At 39.2% G+C, this 23635-nt stretch overlaps 1 protein-coding gene across 3 annotated transcripts in view; it reads right to left on the bottom strand.

Moving 5' to 3' along the window:
- The window catches only part of GRM8 (glutamate metabotropic receptor 8), a 525047-nt gene that overhangs the window by 186259 nt on the left and 315153 nt on the right, over positions 1-23635 (bottom strand). For all 3 annotated transcript variants that reach the window (XM_045001072.1, XM_045001074.1, XM_045001073.1), the window contains exon 8: positions 10917-11117. In XM_045001072.1, the coding sequence (XP_044857007.1) occupies positions 10917-11117 (201 nt within the window). The remainder of the gene's footprint in view (positions 1-10916; positions 11118-23635) is intronic.

The raw sequence follows: 23635 nt of genomic DNA, 5'->3' as shown, positions 1-23635 counted from the left end.
TTCCCCTCTATTGGGCATTGGTGAGGCCTCACCTGGAGTACTGTGACCAGTTTTGGGCCCCACACTACAAGAAGGATGTGGAAAAATTGGAAAGAGTCCAGCAGAGGGCAACAAAAATGATTAGGGGGCTGGAGCACATGACTTATGAGGAGAGGCTGAGGGAACTGGGATTGTTTAGTCTGCAGAAGAGAAGAATGAGAGGGGATTTGCTTTCAACTACCTGAAAGGGGGTTCCAAAGAGGATGGATCTAGACTGTTCTCAGTGGTGGCAGATGACAGAACAAGGAGTAATGGTCTCAAGTTGCAGTGGGGGAGGTTTAGGTTGGATATTAGGGAAAACTTTTTCACTAGGAGCGTGGTGAAGCACTGGAATGGGTTACCTAGGGAGGTGGTGGAATCTCCATCCTTAGAGGTTTTTAAGGTCAGGCTTGATGAAGCCCTGGCTGGGGTGATTTAGTTGGGGATTGGTCCTGCTTTGAGCAGGGGGTTGGACTAGATGACCTCCTGAGGTCCCTTCCAACCCTGATATTCTATGGTTCTATGATTCTATGATGGGCAGGGATGCAAAACCATGCTTTGAAGTTTCCCTAGCCTCTGTTTGCCAGAAGCTAGGAATGGGTGACGGGGTGGATCACTTGATTACCTGTTCTGGTCATTCCCTCGTAAGTACCTGGTATTGGTCACAGTCAGGAGACAGGATACTGGGCTAGATGGACCATTGGTCTGACCCCGTATGCCTGTTCTTATGTTAGGACTTAGATAAATATATGTAAAGAGAAACATACTGCATAATCCCTGCTTGCTTGATTCATGGGATCAGAGTTTATTGAGAGGATTCTTACAACTTAATCTATCACTAAGGCATTTTGCTAACAATAAGTTTGGTCTTGAAACATCTTGAGGATTCTCATCTCAGCATGAAGGGTGCTCAACAACTGTAAAGCACTTAGCACCTAAGAGACTTGTACCCAGCCTGAATAAGATACTTCTTAAATCTGCCTAAGAAAAAGATGCCATTACGGATGCACTTCTTTGGTGCTCATAAATCTTCTCTCCATATGAGGTGGAGATTAATATTGACGGCTCTTCAAAAATGTGGGGCTTTAGGCCTTCTGGTGATCACATAGGGACAATGTATTTTAACCTGGTTGCATCCCAAGTGACAACTAATGGATACATTTCAGGTTTTGCATACTCATTGTAACCAGTAAGGACTGTCCTCTATCACCTCTCCTTTATGCATCAAGTATTAAACAGCTGCTGAGAGTGTTTGATGTTGTTCCTCCATGGCATGAAATATTATGTGGATAGATAGATAGATAGATAGATAGATAGATAGATAGATAGATAGATAGATAGATAGATCTGCATATAATAAATGCTGCTCTTCATATCCATCCTTAAGAGTTAATAAAATGTTTTATGCTGTGCCCCTCTATCATTCTGTGCAACCTATCATTCTAGTCATCTAAGTTCATTAGGTATCTAAGAATCACGGTGTCTCCAAACTATGTCCCCTGTATGAGCTTAAAACCTCATGTTACATAAAACCAGCAATAGGGATTCAGACCACTGAACAATATTAGCCTCTTGTATATCCAGCTAGATTAATTCCATTTCAGAAATTAGCATGTCAAAACTGAATTCATTTGGAATCACCCCCTGCCACATTCCCAATAAGGTGTTAAGAGATCTAAACCTTATCCAATTTAGCACAGAAGAACAGAAAAACTGGACATCAGGCTTCTGTGATACAAGATAATAATTATACCACCGCCTGGCTCTTATATAGTGAAAAAGAAAGGCTGATACAGAATTGCCTGTCTCAAGCACTCAAAAATCAAAAGTTAGACACACACCTCCCAAAAAAATCAATGAGATTTAAAATAATAATACATTTGGGGTCCTTTTTATTTGCCCTCTGGTTTTTATGTTTTCAGTTTACACACCCGTCATACTTTCCAACATTTCTCTGCAACCATAATGGCTAGAAACTTAAAAAAACAAAAACACCCCTTAAGTTAAGTTTCTTATGTAATCAATAGAGTACAGAGCTGGGGCTTTAAAAGAAAACTGATCGCCACAAGAGTGGTGATAACATCACAAGTGTTAGTACCATTGCTAATAGACTTTCCTCCTCCACTGCTACTTTGCCATCCTGTGGTCCTCGGGTTTCCCTTTGCTTGTCCAGTATCTAGGGTACTGATTGATTCAGCTGATGTTTGGCACAAGCCAGCAAGAACAATATAGATGATCCTTTTCCCTTTACTTTGTGCTCTCCCATCTGCCTGTTGTACCCACCTGTGGTCTCTCATTTTATACTTAGATTATAAGCTCTTCAGTGTCTAACATAAAAGGGCTGTGGGCATTAAGAACCAATGAACTACAACTTAATAATGACAATATAAACGAAATCTTTTAAAAAATATAGACTCTCGGTGTCCTGAGCTGCCACAGCAAACCTTTATTTCTGTAGTAACTCTTTTTGGAGTTGGATTTTCAAAAGTGCCTAAGTGAGTTGGGAGCACACTGATTTTCAGTGGAACTTGTAGTCCTAAATCACATACATGGTTTTGAAGATCCCACCACAGAGCCCAATCGTATGAAATACTAAGTATCCTCTGCTCACACTAATTTCACTGGGAGCTAAGATTACTCAGCACCTCCAGAAGGCAAATGGCATCCTGCAGAACTTGGTCCCAAACATCATGTGGATTAATTCTTCCACTGGGCTACATTTTCTTCTTAAAAAAATTAATGTATGAACTTCGTTGTTTTAAAACCATGATTTCCTCAATATTTCTTTTTTTCAGTGGTGTCCTTTTCACATTAGAACCTGATTTCAGACCCAGCCTCAACTTGTTCATGTTTTTTTGTGTTTACTGGGCAAATTACTTGAAACAATAGTAAAGAATAAAATTGTCAGACACATAGAAGAACATAAATTGTTGGGCAAAAGTCAACATGCTTTCTATACAGGCAAATCATGTCTTACTAATCTATTAGAGAGTTCTTTGAAGGGGTCAATACAAACATATGTCCAGTGAACATAGTGCACTTAGATTTCCAGAAAGCCTTTGACAAGATCCCTCACCAAAGGCTCTTACATAAATTAAGTTGTCATGGGATAAGAGGGAAGATCCTTTCATGGATTGAGAACTGGTTAAAAGACAGGGAACAAAGGGTAGGAATAAATGGTAAATTTTCAGAATGGAGAGGGGTAACTAGTGGTGTTCCCCAAGGACCAATCCTATTCAACTTATTCATAAATGATCTGGAGAAAGGGGTAAACAGTGAAGTGGCAAAGTTTGCAGACAATACTAAATTGCTCAAGATAGTTAAGACCAAAGCAGATTGTGAAGAACTTCAAAAAGATCTCACAAAACTAAGTGATTGGGCAACAAAATGGCAAATTAAATTTAATGTGGATAAATGTAAAGTAATGCACGTTGGAAAAAATAACCCCAACTATGCATACAATATGATGGGGGCTAATTTAGCTACAACTAATCAGGAAAGAGATCTTGGAGTCATCGTGGATAGTTCTCTGAAGATGTCCATGCACTGTGCAGCGGCAGTCAAAAAAGCAAACAGGATGTTAGGAATCATTAAAAAAGGGATAGAGAATAAGACGGAGAGTATCTTATTGCCCTTATATAAATCTATGGTATGCCCACATCTTGAATACTGCATATAGATGTGGTCTCCTTGTCTCAAAAAAGATATACTGGCATTAGAAAAGGTTCAGAGAAGGGCAACTAAAATGATTAGTGTATCCCATATGAGGCAAGATTAAAGAGGCTAGGACTTTTCAGCTTGGAAAAGAGGATACTAAGGGGGGATATAATAGAGGTATATAAAATCATGAGTGGTGTGGAGAAAGTGAATAAGGAAAAGTTATTTACTTGTTCCCATAATGTAAGAACTAGGGGCCACCAAATAAAATTAATGGGCAGCAGGTTTAAAACAAATAAAAGGAAGTTCTTTTTCACACAGTGCACAGTCAACCTGTGAAACTCCTTGCCTGAAGAGATTGTGAAGGCTAGGACTATAACATGGTTTAAAAGAGAACTAGAGAAGTTCATGGAGGTTAAGTCCATTAATGGCTATCAGCCAAAATGGGTAAGGAATGGTGTCCCTAGCCTCTGTTTGTCAGAGGGTGGAGATGGATGGCAGGAGAGAGATCACTTGATCATTGCCTATTAGGTTCACTCCCTCTGGGGCACCTGGCATTGGCCACTGCCGGCAGACAGGATGCTGCGCTGGATGGACCCTTGGTCTGACCCAGTATGGCAATTCTTATGTTCTTATGTACAGGTCTGTACATGCACTTCCCCAGAACTAACAATTGTGTATGCAAAAAGTAAAATCCAGTATTAACTGAGGAATCCATTGAATCTTCCTACAGTATGTATTAACAGTTTGACCCATGAGAAAATAAAACTTGATTTGGTTTTTCAAAGTTTCTGCATTTTAAGCCAAGAGTATATTTTTATGCCTAATAAGAACACAAATATTGGAAAACAATTTGCTAATGAAACATCATGTATTGAGTGTACTTGAGGAGAGCAATGGAGGGTGAATATTTATCTGAGAAAAAAATTTATATGAAGTGTGATCTGCATATTAACAGTAAATGAATTTCAAGATTCAGGTCAATCTAGTAGTAACTGGAAGTTATTGGAGTGGCATATGAATTATACAAACAGCTGATGCTATAGTTATGACTCACTTGTTGGTTCAAAATCCTTTCTGAAATTTCTGTCTTCATTCATTAAAACCTGTCTTCTGTAGATGAATATTTACTTCATTTTTTCTAAAAATACATTATATAATTACTTTTTTTTAAATTAATTCCATGATAGCAGCCACAATTATATGTGGGTTTGAATATTCATGTCTATTCTTGCCTTCAGTCTTCAGTCACCCACCATTTTAACATTTTGGGATGAAATTTTCCATGTTTGCTTTTTTAACAAAGGATGATCTTTTGTGCATTTGCTGAAAAAATTAACTAATTAAATACCTTCAGACAAAGAATAATTTACCATATTACAAAATCTAAGTCAAAGGGGATAAGTGTGGAAGGTAGGAAACCTTTAGGAGGTTCTCCTTTTGGAGTTTTCTGTTAATTGTTTCTTTGTGGGGATTTGGCCAGAGGGCCTGTAATGACCACAGAGAGTGAGAACTTCCAAGCTTTGTTCCTTGAGGATCCTTGGGAAGGACCCATCAATTTATGAAGACAAAAACCATAGGTACAGACAGTATCTGACTCTACTTGCCTTGTTTGGTTCCACCTTTTACTGCAGAGTGGCTTTTGCAGGATCCATACTGCTAGTGGCTGGGCCAGCAGTAACCCCAGAGAAGACCCAGGGGATATACATTGTATAACTTGGAGCTGTATTATTTCCCTCCCAAATTTATGTATAGGAATTGAGGATTGTGAAGGGGACAGTGGCCATAGAGCCCAGCCACCACCTTCTTTCACCCTTTTAGATAGCTACTGAAGGTATATCTACACTGGGATGGGAGCAAGCCTTCCAGCCCAGATAGACAGACTCACACTTGCAGGGTTCAAGCTAGTGTGCAAAAAATAGCAATGTGGATATTCCAGCTTGGGCTGGAGTTTGGGCTTTTCAGCCTAAGGGGTCAAGTGTGGCGGGGGCCCAAGTTTCTTCTTAAAAGGGCTAGAGCTTTTCACGTCATCATGAGACAGATTCCAGAACCCTCCAAAATCCATTACTAGTCAAAAAATTCACAAGAGTTGGCAATACTGCAATAGTTTTGGCCTGGAGATAAAACAGGGTTCTTAGGATTTTCCCAGCTTTCACAAACTCTACATTTCCAGATGACACTACAAAATGCTGCAAAAATATAGTTGTTCAAGGTTCCCCTATCAAACCAAATTAACTACTAAACTGCCACTATATATGAAAAGTATCAGAGGGGTAGCCGTGTTAGTCTGGTTCTGTAAAAGCAGCAAAGAATCCTGTGGCACCTTATAGACTAACGTTAGTCTATAAGGTGCCACAGGATTCTTTGCTGCTTTTACAGAACCAGACTAACACGGCTACCCCTCTGATACTTTTCATATACTATTTAGTCTGGTTCTGTAAAAGCAGCAAAGAATCCTGTGGCACCTTATAGACTAACAGACGTTAGTCTATAAGGTGCCACAGGATTCTTTGCTGCTTATATATGAAAAGCAATTGTTTGTGCTTTCAATATACCTTGCTTTGTTTGGTAGGTGTCCCAAGAACCAAATATAATAATAAGCACAACAAGAACAACAAATACCCACACATACACTCCAGAAAAGGTTGAACAATTCACTAAAGTGGATTCATGTGCAAAAGTTGACACATCCATCAAATTTCCTCATTCCCATTACAAATGTAAAAGTTCTATCCCTATTAAGATCACATTCTGCTATGTGATATTCTGGATTTAAAATGTAACTTGTGGAAGTTCATCTAAGCAGAAACTAATGTCATATCAATTACATCAATACACTGTGCTTTGGAGATTATGATGACCCTGCTGTCATGAAAGTGTCACAGAATATTACATGGAAGAATCCTTCAGGGGAATAAAATCTTCTTTGCAATATAAATATAAGTAAACAAAGAGGCATCAAAATAAGCACTTTTAAGACTGATTACCTGCATTCAAAAGCTAAACAATTATTTCCAGGTAACAGAGTTTTATTCTTCCCTGTCCATCAAAGCTTTCTGGGTGCTGTGAAAGTATTCTTCATATCATTCATCATGTTTAATCAATTTTAACAAAGCCATGGGTATAGGACTCAATGTGACAATATAGTAATAGCAGTTACACCCATGAAATCCCACTGAGGTCAATATGGTTGCATGGGAGTAATAGAGAGGAGAAAGTGACCCAACATCTAAACAGTCTGGACAGAACGGAGCAAGGATAGTCTGAAGCCAAACCAAAAAATAATCTACATAGCTGGTAAAATGCTCATTGTCCCGGCTATTGAAAATTGCTACATTCTTGCAAAACCAGGCCTGATTCAGTCAGCCTTCCCAGCAGGAAGGGCCATCTGAAATCAATGAGAGCTGTACTTTGGAGAGCTTGCAAGATCAGGCTCTAACTTTCTGCCCTTTTTTCCCTTAATGCTGCTTTCAGTGTATTTATGTATTATTTACCAACAGGAATACTGGCAATTTTTATGAAAATAACTAAAATACCACCTTTTATGCTTGTGGATCATAGGAACACACTTCTGCAGCTTATTTCATTAGTATTTTATAGGCTGTATTTTGTCTGAATGCGAAAGGTACTTCCCCACACTGCCGTCATCATCACGAGTGACCTCCTCTCAGATAAGAGGCTAGCAAAATCCCTTAGAGATATGTGCCATTCCCTTTTTACCCCTTTTCCACCCATTTCCTTATTAAAATATTTACCAACGTTTTAAGGCAGAGTGAATTCCCCATGACCAACTCCAACATTTATTTCTAATCTTTCTAGAACCAAGAGCTTTAATGCAATGGTACATTGGGTACATTGAAGTTAGCAGTTCAAATGGAAGTGCACACGCAAATTTATTTTGCACTTACTGGCATGGGCACTGTTACATTTAAATTCTTGTAGTTTGGACTATAATGTTTCACATGTACATATCTCTCAGCCACAACAGAAGGTCCATGAAGGTGTCTGAGATGTGTTACTGGTCAAAGTGAGAGCTCAGCATACCACATGCATGTAGGGAAAAGCCAGGTATCTTCTACAGAGGCTCTGGAGCTTTTCCAGTGACTGAGACTTAATAGAATCATAGAATATTAGGGCTGGAAGAGACTTCAGGAGATCATCTAGTCCAACCCCCTGCTCAAAGCAGGTCCAACCCCAACTAAATCATCCCAGTCAGGGCTTTGTCAAAGCATGTCTTAAAAACGTCTAAGGATGGAGATTCCACCACCTCCCTAGGTAACCCATTCCAGTGCTTCACCACTCTCCTAGTGAAATAGCTTTTCCTAATATCCAACCTAGGCCTCCCCCATTGCAACTTGAGACCATTGCTCCTTGTTTTGTCATCTGCCACCACTGAGAACAACCTAGCTCCATCCTCTTTGGAATGCCCCTTCAGGTAGTTGAAGGCTGCTATTAAATCCCCCCTCACTCTTCTCTTCTGCAGTCTAAATAAGCCCAGTTCCCTCAGCCTTTCCTCATAAGTCATGTGCCCCATCCCCAATCATTTTTGTTGCCCTTCACTGGACTCTCTCCAATTTGTCCACATCCTTTCTGTTGTGGGGGGCCCCAAAACTGGATGCAATACTCCAGATGTGGCCTCACTAGTGTTGAATAGAGGGGAATAATCACTTCTCTCGATCTGCTGGCAACGCTCCTACTTATGCAGCCCAATATGCCGTTAGCCTTCTTGGTAACAAGGGCACACTGCTGACTCATATCCAGCTTCTCATCAACTGTAATCCCCAGGTCCTTTTCTGCAGAACTGCCGCTTAGCCAGTCGGTCCCCAGCCTGTAGCACTGCATGGGATTCTTCCATCCTAAGTGCAGGACTCTGCATTTGTCCTTGTTGAACCTCATCTGATTTCTTTTGGCCCAATCCTCCAATTTGTCTAGGCCCTCTGGACCCTATCCCTACCCTCCAGTGTATCTTCCTCTCCCCCTAGCTTAGTGTCATCCATGAACTTGCTGATCTATCCCATCATCCAGATCATTAATGAAGATGTTGAACAAAACCGGCCCCAGGACCGATTTTTGGGGTACTCTGCTTGATACCAGCTGCCAACTAGACATGGAGCCATTGATCACTACTCATGGAGCCTGATGATCTAGCCAGCTTTCTATCCACCTTATAGTCCATTCATCCAATCCATACTTCTTTAACTTGCTGGCATGAATACTGTGGGAGACCATATCCAAAGCTTTGCTAAAGTCAAGGTATATCATGTCCACTGCTTTCCTCATATCTTCTCCAGACCAATGGTTGTAGATGCTTCAGGCCCTTATTCAGCTTTCCCTACTACCACCACCACAACAGTTAAATGATGGAAAGATCCATACAAGAACAAGTCTTCTAGTCCTGGCCCACACAGTCTTGTGTCCACCTTTCTCCTGCACCGTACCCTGAGAACCACATCAATTCCACTTCGTAGGGGACCTTTATAGTTAGGGAAGAGGCTGAATTTGGTCCTCAAATTCTGCTGCACACTGTCTGGCCTCAGTATGAGTTCCACAGACCAAAGGACTGAAGAGTGCAGTTTACCTTTAATAGAGTATGTGGACTAAACCAATATAAGGGATTAATTAACACAATTATTTCTTAGGGTTTGAAAAATTGATCTCATCTGCATTTTTTTCCACTTCTGATAAATCACTAATGTAAAAAAAAGATAAAATGTTCTCATCAGTGTCCATCATGATATTTATAAAACATGCCACATTTCATCTTCTTGTATTTACAGCAACAGTTACAGCAGACCAGAGAAATCACAACAGGTATTAATCAAATACATCAATCTTTAGGGTGAGAGTGGTTTGAAATAAACTGTACAGATTATCTTTATATGTTAAACTTCTACACCAACCAAATGAAAATGGGTCACTTTCTTTATGCCTTAACAACTTAGATTCAAAGGAATATTTATTGGAAACATCGGAAACATCACTGCAAACTTATAATATGCTGCATACTTTGTCATTTTAACATTCCCCATTTGTCAGTTACCTATTTTGCTCAAGGTTCTCTTTAAAATCATTAAAGAATCATTCAAACCCACTTGAATTAGACAGGGATTCCCTGTTCAAGAAAATTTCATAGGATGAAAAAAGAAAAATCTTTTAGGAAAGCATGAATATATTGCAAACTACGGACAATGTTCATATCAACCAAATGGTCTGGTTTATTACCTGAAGCAAAAACAGCTTCCACTTGGAAGCTAAATTGAAAATGACCTTGTGCTGTTTTATAAAAGGCTGGCAGCTGAGGTCATTGGAGTATATTGTGATAGACAGCGCTACTCTGCGTATGGTTAGGAGGCATGTCTAGTATGTGGATTACAGCCAAATGGGGGCGTGCGGGGGGTGAGGGAGGGAATCCGGTAAAGAATACTGTATCAATTCATCTGAAAATAATGACAGATGTAATCTACAACAATTATGACTTTCATGAAAGAACATACATTTTCAGTAACTTTGTTTTGCCATGAAGTATGTTCTGCTCTTTTCAATTTAATACCTATAAATTAAGTATATTCTTTAACAGCCTCTTCTGTCAGCGGCATAAGCAACTGTAACTATATTTCTCTAGCAGGCAGATCCCAGCTGCATAGCAGTTTATGCAGTGTAGGTTGTTGTGGTGGTGGGTTTTGTTGGGGTTTTTTTGTTTGTTTTTTTTAGCACCGTGCATGGCTTAAAATTGACTAAATCACTGAATCAAAACCAATGACATAGAACAGGACCCAGAACAGATAGCAATTATTTAATCAAGTTTTAAATATGTAAATACAAAGCAACCTCCAAATTATTCACTATTGTAGGAAAATCATTAAACTGATTTTAAAAGAAAATAATTTGCAAAAAGACATTTTCTACAATTCATTCCCTAACAAATGCACGAACAAGCACCATCACAGGAATTTAATCTGTCAGTAGGACTGCATGAGTCCTCCAGTTGTTTCTATAATAGCAGTTTTCCACCAGAATAGTTTGATTGACAGATTCTTATTTTTAAACGTCTGCCTCTTTTAGCGGCAGCTTCATGTTACGATGGGGTTTCAAAGCAGGTGGAAAAACTCACACTTCTGATTAAAAAGAGAACTGCTTCTAATCCTGTGTTTTCCACTGTGCCTGAAAGTGTCCTATATATAGAAGAAATCCTGTCACTTCTGAAGAATTTAGAGAAGAAGAAAAAAATGCTCATAACTTACCATTAAAGTTTACAGCCCGGATATAACTAAGTAGCTCTTTACCATCAATCGTGCTCATCCTTGGACACAGACCAATATATCCAGGACAGAGCTCTTTATGCATGCTATGTAGTGCATAGGCCATGGAATATACAGCATCAATTACAAACTGGACCTTTCCTTCTTGCTCATAAGCTGAATCTCTTGCAATTCTTTCTAAGCCTATGGAAAAGAAAGGGAAAAAAAGAATCAGATCACTTTGTGCTTGTGCGTATGTGCATAATCCTATGTGCATTCCTAGAGTACATCATAAACAATTAGAGTCAATTGATAGATCAAATTAGGGCCCAGATATCCATCAGTAGAACACAAGAAACAAGATAAAATATGGCCATCTGGTTTTACCTCTAATCATTATTTACTACGCCAGGTTTATAAACTGTATATTGCGTTCTGGGCTGGGAAAGAGGAGAAAATATTTGATTATGAGAAAAATAGAAAAAAATATAGAGATTTGTATTTCCAAAATCTCTCTTTCTGGCTTACTGACTCTCATTGAACAGCTGGTTACTGTTATTTATAGGACACTTTTACAGGAGCCTGCCATTCTGGTTTAAATGAAATTTAGTGAATACCTTGACTTTTATCTACATCTATTGTTTGATAAACATTATTTAAACATGTTGAAAAGAAGGTGAATATTTGCCAAGTGCTGCTGCCATCTGTCTCTGTGTTTAAGAAAGCCTATTTTGAGGTCTTTTTCTTATATTTAACACTAAGTTATTCCTCAAATTAAGAATCATGTATCTTATTCTAATTTATTTGCTTCTTTTTCTCATAAAGCTTTTATTTTCCATAGAAAAAAATTCAGACCAAATGATTGCCACACATGGGTCACATGAAGTAGCTTGAGGTATGGGTGGTTAGGATGGGCAGAGCACACCTAACCGAGAACAAGAGGTGGATGAAGTTTTTTTTTAAACAACTAACAAAATCATCCAAAACACAGGACTTGGTGGTGATGGGGGACTTCAGTGACTGAGACATCTGTGGGGAAAATAATACAGCAGACCATGGATTATCCAACAAGTTCTTGGAATGCACTAGAGATAATTTTTTATTTCAGAAGGTGGAGAAAGCAACTAGGAGAGAGGCTAGTCTAGATTTGATTCTGACAAACAGGGAGGAACTGGTTGAGAATTTGAAAGTGGAAGGTAGCTTGGGTGAAAGTGGTCATGAAGTTCATGACTCTAAGGCATAGGTGGTAGGAACAAGGGGTACTGGGGGTGCTGCTGCACCTCCTGGCTTGAAGTGGTTTCCATCATATACAGGGTTTACAGTTTGGTTCAATGGCTCTCTGCATCCCCACTATACAAATTGTTCCAGCGCCCCAGCTCTAAGGAATGGTAGGAGGGAAAACAACATAATAAAGACAATGGACTTCAAAAAGCCAACTTTAGCAAACTCAGAGAATTAGCAGGTAAGAGCCCATGGGAAGCAAATCTAAGGGAAAAAAGAATTCAGGAGAACTGGCTGTTTTTTAAAGCGATATTATTAAGCGCATAACAGCAAACTATCCCAATGAGAAGGAAAGATAGGAAGTATGGTCAGTGACCACCCTGACTTAACCAAAAAATATTCAGTGACCTGAAACTCAAAAAAGAGTCATACAAAAAGTGGAAACTAGGTCAAAATACAAAGGATGAATATATATATTATATAAACAAGCAAGTAGGGATAAAGTTAGAAAGACCAAGGCACAAAATTAGATCAAACTAGCAAGGAATATAAAGGGTAACAAGAAAAGATTCTATAAATGCATTAGAAACAAGAGGAAGACCAAAGACAGGTAGGCCCATTATTCAGTGAGGAGGAAAGACAATAACAGAAAATGCAGCAATGGCCAAAGTGTTAAATGCCTTTTTTGTTTCAGTTTTTACCAGAAAAGTTAGCAGTGATTGGACGACTAACCTAGTGAACATCAGTGTAAATGGGATAGCATCTAAGGATAAAACAGGAAAAGAACAAATTAAGAATTACTTAGACAAGTTACATGTCTTAAAATATGCAGAAGCTGCTAAAATGCATCCTAGAATACTTGGTGAACTAGCTGAAGAGATTTCTGAGCCATTAGCGATTATCTTTGAGAACTCATGGAGGATGAGAAAGATCTCAGAGGACTGGAAAAGGGCAAATATAGTACCTATCTATACAATGGGAATAACGACAATCCAGGGAATTATAGAACAGTCATCTTCACTTTGGTACCCAGAAAGATAACGGAGGAAACAAACAATCAATTTCTAAGCACGTAGAAAAAATAAGGTGATAAGTAACAGTCAACATGCATTTTTCAAGAACAAATCATGTCAAACCAACCTAATATCCTTCTTTGACAAGGTAACAAGCCTTGTGGATGAGGGGAAGCAGCAGATGTGATATAGTTCAACTTTAGTAAGGCATTCAATATTGTGTCACATGACCTTCTCACAAACAAACCAGAGAAATATAGCCTAAACAAACCTACAATAAGGTAGGTGTGAAACTGGTTGAAAAAGCATACACAGAGCATAGTTATCAATGGTTCAAAATTAAGCTGGAAGGGAATATTGAGTGGGGCCCAGGTGGGATCTGTCTGAAATCCAGTTCTATTCAATAACTTCACAAATTATTTGAATAATGGCATAGAGCATACATGTATAAAGTTTGTGAGTGACACCAAACTGGGAGGGGTTGCAAGTACTTTGGAGGGCAGAATTAGAATTCAAAATTATCTTGACAAACTAGAGAAATAATCTGAAATAAATAGGATGAAATTCAATAAGGACAATGCAAAGTGCTACTGTTAGGAAGGAATACTCAATTGCACAAATACAAAATGGGAAGTGACTGCCTAGGCAGGAGTACTGCAAAAAAAGATCAGAGGTTTATAATGGATCACAAACTAAATATGAGTCAACAGTACAATACTGTAAAACCCAAACATCAATCTGTAATATATTAACAGGAATGTTGTAAGCAAGACACAAGAATGAATTCTTCCACTCCACTCAGCAATCATAAGGTCTCAACTGGAGTATTTTGTCCAGTTCTGAGCACCACAGTTCAGAAAATATATCGACAAATTCGAGAAAATCCAGAGGAGAGCAACACAAATGATTAAAGGTCTAAAAAACATGACCAATGAGGAAAAAGTGAAAAATCCTGGGTTTGTTTAGTCTGAAGATGAGAAGACTGAGGGGGGATGTGATAATAGTCTTCAAATGTGTAAGCGGTTATTATAAAGAGGTGTATGAAAAATTGTTCTCCTTAACCACTGAGCACAGGACAAGAAGTAATGAGCTGAAACTGCAGCAAGGGAGAGTTAGGTTAAACATTAGGAAAAACTTCATAACTGTAAGAGTAGTTAAGCATTGGAACAAATTACCTAAGAAGTTGTGGAATCTCCGTCATTAGAGGTTTTTAAGAACAGGATAGACAAACACCTGTCATGGATGGTCTCGATAATACTTAGTCCTGCCACAGTGCAGTGGACTGGACTAGATGGCTTTTTGAGGTCCCTTCCAGTCCTATATTTCTATGATTTCTATGTCTTAGAAAAAGATTGATATTTTAAGCAAGAATTAACAAAAAATGGAAGGGAAAATTAGTTAACTTAAGTAGATATCAAGATGTCATGAAGTCTATTGAAATTTTGCCATTGACATCAAAGGAATTAGAATTTCACCATATACCAGGGTGAAATCCTGGATCACTGACATCAATGGCAATACTCCCGCTGACTTCAGTGGGGCCAAGATTTCATCCACAGATCTGTTAATTACCAGCATATTCAGTAAGCCAATAGACTTCTGTGGGTAATGTGGGTACCCAGTACCTCTGAAAACCAGCTCACTACCTTCTTTATCTACTAATGGAATATTAGTGAGAACATTGCAATTTCTGCAAAGGTACTAGTTCTTTGAAATAACATACATTTTGGGTACATTTTGGATTGATTGTAAGCTATCGGATAGACATTTTCCAAGCTGTGTTACTTAGTGATTTGAGGGGTAAATCACATGGCACTTCACCTGTTCTCTGACTGGATGAGTTTACAAGGTCTTCCTTGCAAATACTCAAGCATGCACATTTGGCATAAAACATTGAAATTCACAAACATTTATGCAAGTAAATCAATGGCACAAATGTGCAAACAGCAAACTTTCTTTTTGATAAACAATTAAAGAAAAATATGTAGTCCAATTCCCCTATCTTAGATTATGAATGCTCATAATTCAGAGATCTAGTTTCTCATCAGTGCACATGAGATTTATATAAACAGCCACTATTTGCTATAATCTTTCATTTTTATTCCTCATAAATATGTGGTCATAAATCACTTTACCACCATAAATTTAGAAACAGTTTTATTATTTTAGTAGTACTTTATGTGTTTTCTTAATTAAAAGGTGGGAGAATGACATAACGGGATTATTCTGTTTCAAAGATGCTAAAGACCTTTTGCAAGTAGCTCTTAAACCAAATATTTTACACCAAAGCTCTATGCTTTCCATAATTAAGTGCAAGAGGAAAATTGCAAATCAGGTTTTTGTGCAGGTCATTCTTCTTGAGATTTTCACCAGTTTTCCCTTTCTAGCATTCTCAAACATCTAAAACAGTAATTTCCAAAGATGACAGTGACTCATCAACTTAATTGGCTGTAAAATTTGATTATGCTGTACTTCCCAAAAGTAAATGTTAATGTATAGCTGTAAAATGGTGCATATTGTCAATGCTATAAATATGGCAACCACCCACAAAAAAGTCACACCTTTAGTAGTCATTATTATCAAACATTGTTTTTATTTAGCCATGGGTATCAAGTTATAACATTTTCATTTATAGCTAGAAACTACGGTCTACAGGGCATCTTTCTACATATAATAGAGCCTTAATGAAAGAATACAACACTATAAATCTTGCAGCAGACTTTTTAAATTATTTCCTTAACAAGCTCTACAGTTTGTGATCTTGCACTGCATATTCAGGCAAAATTCCCATAGAACTCAAGAGGACTGCAGAACTTTATCTTAATATAGATAACAAAGCAAATACAACTTGGACTAAATAATATAATGTAGGCTAGCATATTAAGTTGTTCAGATATTAAGGTGATGATAATTTTATTGGCTTTTTCTAACAGAATATATCATAACAGAGTTAGTATGTTGCCTGAGTGGGTGACAGTTCACAAATAGCCTCTAAAAGTGCTGGCTCCTTCACACAGGAAGGGTGCCAAATAAGAAGCAATTCTGAGAGGAAGTTAAGGGTTGAATTTGTTTTTTCCTGACTCGTTGAGAGGGAAAGTTGGGAAAGTAACCGCAATGCAAGCAGAAGGATGTGAAGGGACTGAGTATTCTCCATCAATCAGTAGATGTGGTTCTTTCATTTAATGAACTTGTGTCTGCTGTTACTTTTATTTTTTTAGAGATTGTGCCTGCTTGTGTTATCCCACCAAATAATAGACTGTGAGACACTTCACAGTAGAGCAGGGCAGGAAATGTTTTTCCCATCCTGTGAATATTTTTGAGATTTCAAACATTTTCCCTATTCCGAATCAGGACAAAAAGTCAAAATCTCAAAAATATTTAAGAACCTAATATTAAAATCAGTTCAAGTCAAACAAAATGTTTCCCTTGGGTAATTTTGAAACTTTTCATTTCTATTTTGACTATTTTCTTTATTTTAGTTTAAATTTCAAAACCAAATGTCATTTGAAATCAGAAAAACAGATTTTTTCATTTCAAAAAATGTCAAAATGAAATGTTTCAAGCTGAAAAATTGATCAAAACCAACCTTTCCTTCAAAAAGTTTTCATTTTGATAAATTAACATTTTCCAATAAAAAAGTCCTGTTGAAAAATTCTTGATCAGTTCTAGTCAGCAGTATATACAGTAGTTTAGTTAACTTAGCGTACTTCTAGACACATAGCTTTTATTGTTTTAATACTGTCTGTGACATTATTAACAGTTTCACATTTTGTAATCATGTAGAAATCGACAGGAATTCAAGTCTCATCAGTGACGTGATCATTTTTTTTTCAGGTTCCGTTCACTTTCTAAGACTCTCTGAAGGTTTCCCCTTTTCTAGTTATCTGCCTTCATTGTTAATTGCAGCCCCCAAAACACTAAACCACTGATTAGATTGATCATAATTAAGACTAGGATTTAGTCATGGAAGTCACGGCAGTCATGGACTCCGTCACTTTGCCGGACCTCCATTACTTCTAGAGCTTCAGGAGGAGTAGGTGGGACTGTGTGCCCCTGCCCTGCAACTGGGGCTGGCTGGAATCAGGACCCTGCAGCCCCAGCCCCGTGCCTTCCTCTGGGGGCTGCAGCCGGAGCCGAGTGCTTCTGGCCCCTGGCTTCCCAGGCGTGGCAGAGGATGCAGCTGGGGCTGTGCACCTCAGCTCTGCGGCTTCTACCAGAGGCTGCAGCTGGGACCAGGCTTGGCAGGGGCTACAGCCGGGGCCATGCACCCCAGCCCTGTGGTGTCCTGGGCTTGGTGGGGCTGCAGCCGGGGAAGCGCACTCCAGCCCCCTGGCGTCTCTCTGGCCACACACCCCTATCCCACAGATGGGCCAGCTCTGGAGCAAGGGCTGTGTGTCCCCCATGGCTGCAATCCCTACTGTGGCCACTGGAGTCGGTGCTGTGCCCCCTGCCATAGCGGGGGGCTCAGCCTGTCAGTCTCCCCCTCCATGGGTCTCCAGTCCTCCCCCTAGCCTAGCCTGGCCGAGGGTTACTTTTAGTAAAGTAACAGACAAGTCACAGGCTCCATGAAGTTTTGTTTAATGCCTGTGACCTGTTCATGACTTTTACTAAGTCACATAAAAAAATTTAGTCTTAATCATAATAAACGAGAATATAACCCTTGGTGTGTTCCGAACCCCTGCATCTATCATATCCAACCAACTGTTGAAATGCAGTGAAGAAGGGGTGATCAGTAAATTGGAAATTCACTATGATGCATATGCTATTTCTAGTAATAATAAATGTGTTCAAATAATAGTCTGTCATCACCATATCTGTTTGATACAATGTCTTGAGCGTGAACAATTGTAAATCAATCTACGAAGTGCATTACACATAAATTGTCTATTGTTGAAATTACAGTGGGTCAGACTATGCCACTCTTATTCACATTGATTAGTAGTCAGCAGTCTGTTTTCTTCAAGGAAGCTACTCAGGGAGTAAAGTACTACTTACTCATTGCGAGTAAGAACAGCAGAATCTTTCCCTGTGCATAAAACTGTAAATAATGGAAATGTACTTGTTATCAGTAAATTGTAGCCATTGAGCTACAGGCATAATGCTAAAGATACCTCCAATAGATTCCTCACAAAAGGAATGTGCCCCTGGAGTTTATCACTATATTTCTACTGATCACTTCTAGGGTAGGAATTACTGTACTTTGTGCCTGATACAGCATAATCACTCCAAAAATGTGTACAGAAGCCATAGGAGACACTGCAAGAGTGGGTTATAAAGTAAAGAAGAAGTTGGATTACACAGGAGGGAGTTATAGCACTAAAATAAATCTGACATCATCGAGGGCATTTACAGTTTTTCTCCAGTTATTATGTCAAAGAGCTAACTATCATCAAATTTGGTGAAATTGTACTTGTAATTCAATCCATGCCCTCTGCAGCTTTCTTAACTATTTACATAATAATTTAAACACCACCGAATCGCATCTTGTTTCCTCCATTCCTGAGCTAGAAAAAAAGACACTTAAATCAGAGATTTGTATCTCCATTCTGATTAAGGGCCTTGGTCTTGCAGATTTTATATCACAGGCCATTTAGAAGAGTGTTAATGATTCATGGTCTCTTTCATTCTTTCTTTATTCCAGGCCTTAATGCACATTGAATTAATCTGACTGATGTGGATCTATATTATCATGGTGCTACAGTTCTTTAGCCCTCCAGTTATCACTGCTGCAACTTCTATGAACATAAAAGTTCAACCCAGGGTTATAAATTTCAATAAAAACTGAATCAAGTTTCACAACTGTCATATTTAAGAATATTATGGAGTAGTAGCAATCACTCTATACTTAGGTTGCTGTAACTGAGTTACTATTATAAGCATCAAGTTGAATCTCCCTTCCCTAATAGCTACCAAAAAGGGAATATTGGTCTCAAAACTGGTAGGTTTGGTATGGGAGTGAGGTATTTTTTTTAACCAAATACAAAGTGAAATGACCAAGGAGTTTTTGAATTGTGACAATCTAAAAATAGATTCTGCCTTAATTAATAATACCTCAAAGCTCAAGTAGACTACACCTGGCTGAGGCGATTCTGTTTTGCAGAGATTCTAGACAGAATATTCAGGTGGGCTTTAATGCTAAGTCCCACCTGGACTAACAGTACTTCACGATAATACTGGTGCCCTTCCACCAACTACTCAGTAGTTTGGGGTCCATTTCCCACTGTAAGTGAAATAAGTTATGCCAGACTCCTTGTATTTTCTCCCTATTTTAGGCACAAAATGTGCATACATATTATTCACCTTGAACAGATATGGATGGCAAAGCTACATATAGATCATCCCCTTTGTAGAAATCCAGCTACAATACTACTGAGCTAGATTCACAAAAGGACTTATGTGTCTAGCTGCTGCTGTAGGCACCTAAATCCCAGAATCAGACCCCACTGGGATTCATAACCTTTTCTTTCAGTTGAGCAGGGGACTGGATCCTGACTCTCCCACCACCGAGGTGAGTGCTCTAACTCCCAAGCTACCAGGTCAAACAGTGCAAAAGCTTCAACAGAAGAAACTGAATAAGTCTCACATCAGAATATCCCATAGCTCCAGTGGTTAGGGCAACCACCTGAGTGGCAGCAAAGCCCTGTACAAATCCCTTTTTCCCCTCAGGTGGAGGGAGGACTTGAACCATGAGACTGCCACATCCCAGTGGAGTGCTCCAACTACTGGGAGAGATTGAGAGAGCACAAATTTAATTATCTTATTCTGTTCGTCACAATGGTTTTTAAGTTTTTTTCTTTTCTTTTTTCTTCATTGTATACAGCTGTGCTGTACTACTGCATATTGGGGTCTGCTTCCTACGCATACTGGGATAGAAATTCAAATCCAAAAGGAGACCATGGTATACACATGTATAGTTACACACACTAATTGTGTGGTTACCTTGAGCAAATACAGTGTCCGTAATGTTTGTATTAACTTTCAGGACTGCGCACTATTGTTTTGGAGACAATGGCTTGTGGTTAATGCAACTTGTTACAAAGGATCTCAGCAAAAATTGAAATAAAAGAGTCAAAATGGAACAGAATAGCATCCCACTGTGGATATACAACGAAATTTGGTCACTGAGCTGTCTGTCTTAAAATAAATGCTTAGTCCATACAAAAGTATCTGGTCTCCAGGAGAACGGCACCAGTCAAATGGCTGCATTCAGCAACTTGGGAGGAAAGAAATGTCAGTGACAGAGTTAAGCACTTGAGGATTAAAGGTACTTTTGTAAGGAGGAAGCAAAGGGAGGATGAAGAAGAAATGGTCAGCTGCAAGCAGGACCACAAAGAGGTTTTGGAGGACTGGGGCAGAATCTGAAACTGAGGCTCCTGATCCTTCCAAAAAAATTGCCATGGCAATGAAAGACTCAGGGATGGGAGGGGGAGGGTTGGAAAGTGAATTGGTCCCATGCTCACCCCACACCAACACCTCCTGTCCAACAGGGCTGGGCCTGGCTCCCTGCTCCAGTATTGCAATGCCACGCAGGTTTAGCCCAGCCACCCCTCTTTGATAGAGGGGCAGCTGAGCCACATTTGAGTGAATGGTGTTGTGACCAAGCACAGCGCCACTCAGGTCAACAGAGAGGCGGCTGGGCCAAACCTGAGTGATTCTGTGCCAGGTCGCAAAGCCATTAACTCAAATTCCACATTCTTGAGGGCCTTCTCAAATGGGGAACCTGGACAAACTGTCCCTTTTGGTCCTCCTTCTCCCCTCCAGGGTTTCTCTAGCCAAACATGGGAGTAGGAAAGATAGGTGCTTCTCAGGAGACAAACAGGAGCATTTGGTGTTGGTAACTTAATTATAAAAATTATTAAATTACAAATATTTATTTATAATACTTTAGAAATACTGATAAACACAATTATAAGATAACTTCTCTATGCACCAGTATCTTCCCACTCCTGATTCTAGGACCTTAATATTTTATAAAAACTAGAGCTTAGTGGGGGGAAAAAATCAGCATCGCTGTTGCAACTAATAAAAAATAAAAATAAAAAACCCCTACACTTTTGTGAAAATTTAAATATTCTACCTTTTAACTGAGGGTTTTTTGTTTGTTTGTTTGTTTTTTCAGCTTTCCAGAAAAAGGAAGAAAATTTTTGAAGGCTAAAATGGGAAACTTTGTAACAAGAGCTGTGAACGATTCCAGGGTATGCTTTCATCAATTATTGCAGCAAAAATAAATGCATCTGCTTTGCTGGAAATGGAGAAATATCACTCATCTCCAATCCAAATTAACACATTTTCACAAAAAACTTTGAAATAGGCAGTTTTTCACATGTGAATATTCACAAAGTGAAAATCTGTAATTTCTCTGCAGCTCTAATTAGAGGTGTTTTTTTTCCCCATCTCTATTTAAAGTTATATTTTTGGCTTAAATCTAATGGACTTGATTCAGTGCCACAGACTGCATGCCTCCGGTGGAAGAAATTTTGCTCATATGGGTGCATATCAATGCAAACCACCCTCAAATGCTGCTCTGCCAAAGGGCCTGGAGCTAGCTAACACTACTCAGAAAGTGATTAGGGCTGACTGGGAAGGGCATAGGGCTAGGGCAAGCGGGAGATGTGCTGATTCAGTGCATCTCCTGCAGTTTCCACTGGCAGAGCTCTTATGGAGCCTTGGCTATAAATTTAAGCTGTCCTCACTTAGTATTGCTGCCTGCCCTGTCTTGGTATAGAATTCCCTTCGTTGGCACAGCTGTCACTTTCAGGCACAGCGGGTCAATTTGCAACCCCTGTTCCCATGTGGATGAATCAGGCTCATTATCTAGAAACAATGTGGTTTACGATAGAGAGAGCAAGTTGGTGTTTCTCAGGGCTGGCGATGATGCGCTGGCAGAGTGCTTCAGCAAATTTGAGAATGATTTGCCTGAGACGCACTGAATTAGGCAGCACTGAATAAGAAGCTCATGGATCAACACGTCTTCAAATAACACATGATCTGAACACTTAAAACTGTACCTCACTGTACCCTGTTACTGCATTTTCACCTCTTGTGCATTGCTACTAAAATTAAACGGTATTGCAACTCATGCTCTTAGCCAGTACTGTGTTCTTGAGAGAGGACTTTAAACAGTCTACCAGAAGCTGAGTTTGGTGACTATTTGACTGTGACATGCAGGACTGGTTCAAGGCACCCGCAAACCAAGCACATGCTTGGGGAGGCAAAAACCCTAGAGTCGGTCCTGGTGACACAAGGGGCTTCTGTTTAATCTTACCTTACCTTTAGTGTGAATGGGGAAAGGCAAGGTTGGCAGAGGAAAAAGTCTGGGTTATTTACAGGTGTTGATACCAGTTATACAACTAAATTACCTAGATGTATGAGGCAGGGATGGGTCTTTTAGTTCTGGGTTTGTTTAATGACTAACAAAACAGGGGTCTTTGACAAATAAATACATTATTAATAATAAATAATAATAATCAGTGCAATACACAAAATAGTGTTAAATGAAGTATGATCATTCATTTGATGCAATGTACCCACAGTGTTACATTTTGCATATTGATACCAACAAGACACCTTTAACCTCGATATGACGCTGTCCTCAGGAGCCAAAAAATCTTACTGCATTATAGGTGAAACTGCATTATACTGAACTTGCTTTGATCCACCGGAGTGTGCAGCCTCGCCCGCCCGGAGCACTGCTTTACCATGTTATATCCAAAGTCGGGTAGAGGTGTAATTGTAGAATGAGTTATAGCCAGCTGCACCATTTTAAACTGCTATACCAGTATGCAGTGCATTACTGGATTGGAGCTGTATTTTTATCAATGATTTCTAGAGCTAGTATGAACCAAAAAGGCTAATCTTTAGTGGCTTGTACATATCACAATAAACTTGAGGCAAACATACAATCTTAGCTTATGGACAGCTTCAATCTACTGGGTTTTTCTGATACATGGAGAAATCAAATGAAAAAGGACATGCCACTTTAGAATTTATGATGCTTATGTCTGCAGGAAAAGACAGCTTGTTATAGTCAGTCTGATACTATACACTAAGCAAAATCTGGTTAAAAGTCAACTTTCAGCTTGTTCCTGATATCATTTTGAATTTCTCTTGCCACTTTCATGTAATGCATTTTACTTCTACTAATAGTCTTTTGTAGAACTCCTCAGAAAAATGTCACCTTGTACAGTTCATGTTCCAATTTAACAAGTGAAACTTTGTCTCATTTCCAACCTTCTCTTTTCACCTGTCACTTTACTTCCCACCATTCTAGCTTTCCATCCTGTTTGGTCCTGCTCCCTGAACTCCCACTGTGGGATCACCTATTCCAGCTGTCTGTAGCAACCAGAGAAATCCTAAGCTTGTTTTCTTCTACTGGCCAGCTGCCACTGCTATGCCCCAGAATTCTTTGTTCCTGTCTGTTGCATCAGGAGCATGCTGACTTTAAGCCCCACACCTGCTGTGATAGAAAGAAGCAAAGTAGTCTCAGCC

This window comes from Mauremys mutica, chromosome 1, assembly GCF_020497125.1.
Source record: "Mauremys mutica isolate MM-2020 ecotype Southern chromosome 1, ASM2049712v1, whole genome shotgun sequence".
Taxonomy (NCBI): Eukaryota; Metazoa; Chordata; order Testudines; family Geoemydidae; genus Mauremys; species Mauremys mutica.
Note: the sequence above shows the minus strand (reverse complement) of the source record. Positions and strands in the feature narration are given on the sequence as shown.